The sequence below is a fragment of the Sminthopsis crassicaudata genome, chromosome 5 (genome assembly GCF_048593235.1).
Source record: "Sminthopsis crassicaudata isolate SCR6 chromosome 5, ASM4859323v1, whole genome shotgun sequence".
Taxonomy (NCBI): Eukaryota; Metazoa; Chordata; class Mammalia; order Dasyuromorphia; family Dasyuridae; genus Sminthopsis; species Sminthopsis crassicaudata.
The window spans coordinates 639,619-647,945 of NC_133621.1; the positions used below are offsets into that span (position 1 = coordinate 639,619).

The 8,327-nt window shown below is 51.6% G+C and overlaps 1 protein-coding gene across 1 annotated transcript; it reads left to right on the forward strand.

Moving 5' to 3' along the window:
* Window positions 1-3,879: 3,879 nt before the first annotated feature.
* LOC141543143 (uncharacterized) lies at window positions 3,880-7,164 on the forward strand. Its single transcript, XM_074268047.1, has 8 exons — window positions 3,880-4,081; window positions 4,519-4,754; window positions 4,829-4,892; window positions 5,027-5,172; window positions 5,486-5,604; window positions 5,697-5,844; window positions 5,958-6,054; window positions 6,141-7,164. Exons 1-8 carry the CDS (start codon window positions 3,982-3,984, stop codon window positions 6,185-6,187), a joined length of 957 nt encoding a protein of 318 aa, XP_074124148.1. The 5' UTR covers window positions 3,880-3,981; the 3' UTR covers window positions 6,188-7,164.
* Window positions 7,165-8,327: the final 1,163 nt, after the last annotated feature.

Sequence of the window (8,327 nt, forward strand, 5' to 3'; positions counted from 1 at the left end):
CTCTTGCTGCTACTGTTACTGTTCTTGCTACAATGTTACTGTTTCTGCTCTAGCTGCTACTGTTACTGCTTTTGCTACTATGTTAGTTTCTGCTCTTGCTGCTACTGTTACTGTTCTTGCTACTATGTTAGTTTCTGCTCTTGCTGCTACTGTTACTGTTTCTGCTCTTGCTACTGCTATTGTTTCTGCTCTAGCTGCTACTGTTACTGTTCTTGCTACAATGTTACTGTTTCTGCTCTTGCTGCTACTTTTATTGTTCTTGCTACTATGTTAGTTTCTGCTCTTGCTGCTACTGTTACTGTTCTTGCTACAATGTTACTGTTTCTGCTCTTGCTGCTACTGTTACTGTTGTTGCTACAATGTAACTGTTTCTGCTCTTGCTGCTACTGTTACTGTTGTTGCTACAATGTAACTGTTTCTGCTCTTGCTGCTACTGTTACTGCTTTTGCTACTATGTTAGTTTCTGCTCTTGCTGCTACTGTTACTGTTCTTGCTACAATGTTACTGTTTCTGCTCTAGCTGCTACTGTTACTGCTTTTGCTATTGTTAGTTTCTGCTCTTGCTGCTACTGTTACTGTTCTTGCTACTTACTATGTTACTGTTTCTGCTCTTGCTGCTACTCTTACTGTTCTTGCTACAATGTTACTGTTTCTGCTCTAGCTGCTACTGTTACTGCTTTTGCTACTATGTTAGTTTCTGCTCTTGCTGCTACTGTTACTGTTCTTGCTACTATGTTAGTTTCTGCTCTTGCTGCTACTGTTACTGTTCTTGGTACTATGTTAGTTTCTGCTCTTGCTGCTACTGTTACTGTTTCTGCTCTTGCTACTGCTATTGTTTCTGCTCTTGCTGCTACTGTTACTGTTGTTGCTACAATGTTACTGTTTCTGCTCTTGCTGCTACTGTTACTGCTTTTGCCACTATGTTACTGTTTCTGCTCTTGCTGCTACTGTTACTGCTTTTGCTACTATGTTACTGTTTCTGCTCTTGCTGCTACTGTTACTGTTCTTGCTACTATGCTAGTTTCTGCTCTTGCTGCTACTGTTACTGCTTTTGCTACAATGTAACTGTTTCTGCTCTTGCTGCTACTGTTACTGTTCTTGCTACAATGTTACTGTTTCTGCTCTAGCTGCTACTGTTACTGCTTTTGCTACTATGTTAGTTTCTGCTCTTGCTGCTACTGTTACTGTTCTTGCTACAATGTTACTGTTTCTGCTCTAGCTGCTACTGTTACTGCTTTTGCTACTATGTTAGTTTCTGCTCTTGCTGCTACTGTTACTGTTCTTGCTACTATGTTAGTTTCTGCTCTTGCTGCTACTGTTACTGTTTCTGCTCTTGCTACTATGTTAGTTTCTGCTCTTGCTGCTACTGTTACTGTTTCTGCTCTTGCTACTGCTATTGTTTCTGCTCTAGCTGCTACTGTTGCTGTTCTTGCTACTATGTTTGTTTCTGCTCTTGCTGCTACTGTTACTGTTCTTGCTACAATGTTACTGTTTCTTCTCTTGCTGCTACTTTTACTGTTCTTGCTACTATGTTAGTTTCTGCTCTTGCTGCTACTGTTACTGTTCTTGCTACAATGTTACTGTTTCTGCTCTTGCTGCTACTGTTACTGTTGTTGCTACAATGTTACTGTTTCTGCTCTCGCTGCTACTGTTACTGCTTTTGCTACAATGTTACTGTTTCTGCTCTAGCTGCTACTGTTACTGCTTTTGCTACAATGTAACTGTTTCTGCTCTTGCTGCTACTGTTACTGTTCTTGCTACAATGTTACTGTTTCTGCTCTAGCTGCTACTGTTACTGCTTTTGCTACTATGTTAGTTTCTGCTCTTGCTGCTACTGTTACTGTTCTTGCTACTATGTTAGTTTCTGCTCTTGCTGCTACTGTTACTGTTTCTGCTCTTGCTACTGCTATTGTTTCTGCTCTAGCTGCTACTGTTACTGTTCTTGCTACAATGTTACTGTTTCTGCTCTTGCTGCTACTTTTATTGTTCTTGCTACTATGTTAGTTTCTGCTCTTGCTGCTACTGTTACTGTTCTTGCTACAATGTTACTGTTTCTGCTCTTGCTGCTACTGTTACTGTTGTTGCTACAATGTAACTGTTTCTGCTCTTGCTGCTACTGTTACTGTTGTTGCTACAATGTAACTGTTTCTGCTCTTGCTGCTACTGTTACTGCTTTTGCTACTATGTTAGTTTCTGCTCTTGCTGCTACTGTTACTGTTCTTGCTACAATGTTACTGTTTCTGCTCTAGCTGCTACTGTTACTGCTTTTGCTATTGTTAGTTTCTGCTCTTGCTGCTACTGTTACTGTTCTTGCTACTTACTATGTTACTGTTTCTGCTCTTGCTGCTACTCTTACTGTTCTTGCTACAATGTTACTGTTTCTGCTCTAGCTGCTACTGTTACTGCTTTTGCTACTATGTTAGTTTCTGCTCTTGCTGCTACTGTTACTGTTCTTGCTACTATGTTAGTTTCTGCTCTTGCTGCTACTGTTACTGTTCTTGGTACTATGTTAGTTTCTGCTCTTGCTGCTACTGTTACTGTTTCTGCTCTTGCTACTGCTATTGTTTCTGCTCTTGCTGCTACTGTTACTGTTGTTGCTACAATGTTACTGTTTCTGCTCTTGCTGCTACTGTTACTGCTTTTGCCACTATGTTACTGTTTCTGCTCTTGCTGCTACTGTTACTGCTTTTGCTACTATGTTACTGTTTCTGCTCTTGCTGCTACTGTTACTGTTCTTGCTACTATGCTAGTTTCTGCTCTTGCTGCTACTGTTACTGTTCTTGCTACAATGTTACTGTTTCTGCTCTTGCTGCTACTGTTACTGTTGTTGCTACAATGTTACTGTTTCTGCTCTCGCTGCTACTGTTACTGCTTTTGCTACAATGTTACTGTTTCTGCTCTAGCTGCTACTGTTACTGCTTTTGCTACAATGTAACTGTTTCTGCTCTTGCTGCTACTGTTACTGTTCTTGCTACAATGTTACTGTTTCTGCTCTAGCTGCTACTGTTACTGCTTTTGCTACTATGTTAGTTTCTGCTCTTGCTGCTACTGTTACTGTTCTTGCTACAATGTTACTGTTTCTGCTCTAGCTGCTACTGTTACTGCTTTTGCTACTATGTTAGTTTCTGCTCTTGCTGCTACTGTTACTGTTCTTGCTACTATGTTAGTTTCTGCTCTTGCTGCTACTGTTACTGTTTCTGCTCTTGCTACTGCTATTGTTTCTGCTCTAGCTGCTACTGTTACTGTTCTTGCTACAATGTTACTGTTTCTTCTCTTGCTGCTACTTTTACTGTTCTTGCTACTATGTTAGTTTCTGCTCTTGCTGCTACTGTTACTGTTCTTGCTACAATGTTACTGTTTCTGCTCTTGCTGCTACTGTTACTGTTGTTGCTACAATGTTACTGTTTCTGCTCTTGCTGCTACTGTTACTGTTGTTGCTACAATGTTACTGTTTCTGCTCTTGCTGTTACTGTTTCTGCTGAAGAAATGCAGCGTGGGGAAGGGTCCATGGACCTGAGGCTCCCCAGCTCAGCCGCTGACCCTAAGCTCGGAGCATTTCCAGAGCACCCCTATGACCCCGAGGCCCAGCCAGGTGACCTCTCCCAGATCCTCACTCTACCCGGAGAAGGGCTAGACTTTTTTCGGCCCGTCTATTGGTCCTTTTCCGACATAGAGGCGGGGCTTCGGCCGTCCACCCACCCAATCCCACCCCTGCTTAAAATCGAAATCGGTGGAGGGGCGGACTCTCCTAGAAGCTCCCAAACTCGCTCTCCTATTAGTCATAATAGAAGCGAATTCCCGCCCTAAAGAAGGGAGAGATGTTGCTCGGGAAGCTCTGATTGGCCGAGCCGGCGGACTCGAAAAGCGAGCGCGCAGGTCACAAGTTCAAAAGGAGGAGCCTGTAGGAATTATAGCGAACACACTTGCCAGAACCTGAACCAGAACCTGAACCAGAACCTGAGCTGGGCCGGGCCGCGGCGGCATGGCGGCGGCTGGCACGGCGGGCTGCCTGGGCCGAAGCTCGGGCTGGACCGCGGCGATCCGGCGGCTGCTGCAGCAGTTCAGCTCCGCCCAGAGGCCAGGTCTGGGCCCGAGCCGGACAGGGCTGGGGGCTCCGGGGGAACCCAGGACTACCTGAGCTGAGGCCGGTGGGGGCCGGACCCCATGAGTTGCCCTTTGGTTCCCGAGCCTAGCTGCTGCTCCTGAGCTCCGGACTCGCTCTGAGCTCGGGATCCCGGGTCCTAGCTGCCCTTAAGCAGCCTTCTGCCTTCTTCCTCCTCCTCCTCTTTCCTTCCTCCTCTTCCTCTTCTCTTCCCCCTTCTCTTCCCCCTTCTCTTCCCCCTTCTCTTCCCCCTTCTCTTCCTCCTCCTTCTCTCCTCCTCCTCCTCTTTCCCTTCTTTTCTTCTTCCTCTTCTTTCTCCTCTTCCTCCTCTTTCCCTACTTCTGTCTGTCTTCCTCCCCCTCTCCCCTTTCATCCTCTCCCTCTTCCTCTTCTCACTGGCCCCTCCTCTATCCACAGGCTTCTCCAGTTTTCAGGGCCTGCCCCTGGTGGTAGAGGGCCAGCAGGTGGGATTGGTGGGACCTGCCGTTGCCCGGGAACTGCAAGCGTTTCCCGACGTGTTTGTGGAGGTGGCAGGGAGCCTAGAGCTTCGAGGGGGTCGTTGCCCCAAAGAGCGCACAGAGGCGGTGGCCAAGGTCCTGGCTCAGCTGCGAGCTGAGGGCCGCCTGGTGAGGTTGGCGCAGTGGCGAGATGAGGTGAGTGTTCCAAGGTTGAGGGCACTTGGGGTGCCACATCGGGCCTCTCTCGCCCTAATGCCTCATCCTTCCAGGCATATGAGGTGCGACCCAGTTTCGGAGCCCCGGCCTTATTAAATGTGGAGCGAGCAGCGGCCCGTGAGTACCAGGACAATGAAAGTGGGCATGGGTCAGGGGGGAAGGACAGGCTGCTGACCTGGGGTTTTTGGAGCTGGTCCTGGGGTCGGGACTTAGGACCCCTGGGGCTCCCACCTTACTCCCTCTCTCCACAGCCTTGCTGGGAGTCCTCCAGTTCGGGGCGCATCTCAATGCTTTTGTGCGCTGTCAAGATGATGGGACCGGGTCCCAGCAGATGCTCATGTGGCTGGCAAGGAGGTCCCCTCACAAGGCCACCTATCCGGGCCTGCTTGACAACTTGGTATAGCCCCTCAGGCTCCCTGATTCCCTCGGAGCCCCCTATCTTTGGGTGCTCTCCAGCTCAGGCCCTGAGGGCAGCCAGAGTCCCATAGGCCAGTGGGGCTTACGCCAGACTTGGAGTCAGAATGGGTTGAGACTAGCTCACTTGATATCTCACTTGATTTCCTCTTCTGGGGCTGGGAGCAATAACAGAACTGGCCACAAAGGGGCGTGAAGCCACCAGAAAAGGAACATTGGCTCTAAGTAGGGAGGAAGTGGGGCGAGGGGGGCCTCCCGGGACGCCCTGACTCGGCCTGTCACTCTCTCCCCATTAGGCAGGCGGGGGCATAAGTGCTGGACTGGGCGTCAAGGAGACCATGGTGAAAGAGAGCTGGGAGGAGGCCCGGGTGCCCCCAGAGCTGGCAGCTCGAGCCCAGCCAGTGGGCTGCCTCAGGTAAAAGCAGCACGAGCTTCTGCTGGGCCGAGGGTGCTGGGTCAGCCCCCACCCTCTGCCTGACAGGGCCCTCTCCCGTCTCGCGTCCTCAGCTACACCTTTGAGGAGATGGATGGGGAAGAACAGGGGGCTCTGGTTCGAGAATGCCTGTTTGTCTTTGACCTGGAAATGCCTGAAGTTTTCACCCCCCAAGTGGGAGATGGAGAAGTGCAGGAGTTCTACCTCTGGCCCCTGGACAAGGTCAGGGCTGCGGGGCTGGCCTTGGCTGGGGGAGGGGGGCGCACAGCAGGGACCCTTCTCTCCTCTGACAGGAGGCGTTCAAGGCTTACAATCCGTTCCCTTCTCTTGCCCAGGTCAAGGAAGCTGTGAGTTCTGGCAGCTTTAAGCCCAACTGTGCTCTGGTGGTGGTGGATTTCCTGTTCAGACATGGACTGCTGCATCCGGACGAGGGTAAGGAGGAAGGCAAGAGGAGGGAACGGGCTGGCCCGAGCCAGGCTGCAGACCCTGACCAGACCTGCCCGTGCCGTCCTTCCCAGAGCCCCTGTACCCAGAGCTCATGGCCGTGATGCACCAGCCCCTGTAAGTTCTGCCCAGGATGCCCGAGGCGGCAGGACCAGGAAAGGGGACAAGAGCCCGGAGTCTGGGGCACTTCTGCTGTTTTTACAGGCAGGAGGATCGGGGAGCCTCCCCACTCCTGCATAGCACGATGAAAGGCCTGAGGGAGTCGAGGCTGGAGCGCTCCAGGTGTTTCCCTCTAGACCATGTGGGAATCTGAAGGAGGAAGTGAAGGAAAGGTGGACATGGTGACAGCAAGGCCGGCGACGTTTCTGGCGCAGAGCCTGGGACTTCCTTGGCTGGAGCCTCATCCATCTGATGAAGGGGGAGGAGGCATCACAGATACTCTTCTTCCTGCTGCTGGGGCTGCAGCTTTCCCCTCTTTCCTTCATCCTGAAGGGTCAAGCTGTCGCCAGCCCCTGCTCTGAGTCTCTCTCGAAGCCCAGTCTCTGTCCCTTCTGCCAAAGGCCTCACACCCTTTCCCTGGGCAAGGGGGCACCAGGGCACAGGGCACAGCCTGGACGGGAAAAGACCAAATTTCAAATCCAGCTTCTGACTCTAATTGGGCAATCCCAAGCAAGACACTTAATCTAACTGCCTCAGTTTCCCCAGTTGTAATAACACATGTCTGCATGGTGAAGTTGGTGTGAAGATCCAATAAGCCGATGTTTGTAAAGAGCTGGGCGTGGTCCCGGCATACAGAGGTGCTAGATAAATGCTCCCCTCCTCCCAGCCCAGTTGAGAGCTCCCAGTCCTGAACGGTCCAGGTGTGACTGGTGTGGCAGATGGGAGCTTTGATTCTGCTCCTGTCTGCGCCCCCCACCCCACCCCGGGGCTCGTTGGCTGACTCGTCCCCTCCTCCGAAGTGGGTGTCTCCAAGGCTGAGGGGTTTGAGCTGGGAAGGGGCTTCGGGAGCAAAAGCTTGATGGTTTGGGATCCCCACACTGGATAGAGTTTGGGTTTCCGAGAACTTGGACAGGAAATAAAGGCTTTGACTTCCACCCATCTCTCCTCCAAATTTCCTTCCCTCATGGCTTAAAAACAGCCTGATTTTGAGAAAGGGTGCGGGGTTTCAGCAGACTGCCTGGAGGCCACGACCCCCACGTGGAGCAGTCCTGCCCCGGCCTCAGACACTCCAGTCACACAGACATCGGTAACGGCCGCTCCAAAGCCACATCCTCTGACCTTACCTCGGGCGCTCTTTCCACTTTGCTGGGCTTTTCTTCCCGCTCTTCCTTCTGGCTCATGGGGTTCAGTTACTAGCAAGATGAAGGGGCCTCCCACGGGTTAGGAGGCCGGGTGCCAGCCTCCAGCTACGAGCCCCTCCCTGCCTCTTCGGGATGTACCCAGGACGCTGAGCAGGCCCTTTGTCTCTTTGGGCCTCAGCTTCCCCCTCCAGGAGATCAGGGGCCAGCCCCAGAGTGCCCTTCCACTCCCGAGTCCCACGGTTTTGGAGAAAATGAAAGAGGGGGTCAGCTCCCAAGGTGGCACTGGAGAGCTTTGTGCTGTCCCCCCCCCTCCGATGAAGTGCCAGGGAGGAGAATGCGGGTCCCCCCAAAGCTAGGGGCAGAGGGTGCTCCCCCCGAGGAATAAGGGTGACAGGAAGAACCAGAGCCACTTGGGAACAGTGACTTGGGAAGGCCGAGGCAGCACAGTTCCCCTTTCTTGAAAGGAAGCCCGAGCTTCCTGGGAACTGTGCATCCAAACTAGGATGAGGGGATTCTCCATTTAGAACCGCAGCTGGCGTGAGGTGGAGCCGGCATAACTGGCAGCCCCTGGCAGGGCTGTTTGCCCGAGTCCCGGGGAGCCCCGGAGTACCCAGCATGAGTTAACATTCCCTGACAACCACCGAGGTTTGTGGGGGTCCTCGGTCGGGATCCACACAAATCTCCCTTTTCTCAAACTGGCAGGACCCACAGACTCGGGGCCCTAAACTTCCTGCCCATTCTCACCCTTTCATTGGCAGGAAGAACCGTCTTAAAACCGTTGCTATCCCCCCCCCCCCCCATGTCTGGACACTTTCCAATAACTTGGACTCCTCTTTACCTTGAAGACTTCCTTAGGCTTCTGGGCAACTTTCTGCCCAGACACCTGGGCCATCTCCGTGCCTCGACTGGATTTTTTGGATTTTCTGAACCTGTTTCCCCCCTTACGGCCCAGTTTGAGGG

What these genes read in the sequence shown, in the direction of transcription:
- LOC141543143 (XM_074268047.1), top strand. Translation starts at nt 3,982, where the DNA reads ATGGCGGCGGCTGGCACGGCGGGCTGCCTGGGCCGAAGCTCGGGCTGG. An exon ending in CAGCTCCGCCCAGAGGCCAG is followed by an intron (nt 4,082 to 4,518) that starts GTCTGGGCCCGA and finishes CTCTATCCACAG; the next exon opens with GCTTCTCCAGTTTTCAGGGC. An exon ending in CAGCCAGTGGGCTGCCTCAG is followed by an intron (nt 5,605 to 5,696) that starts GTAAAAGCAGCA and finishes TCGCGTCCTCAG; the next exon opens with CTACACCTTTGAGGAGATGG.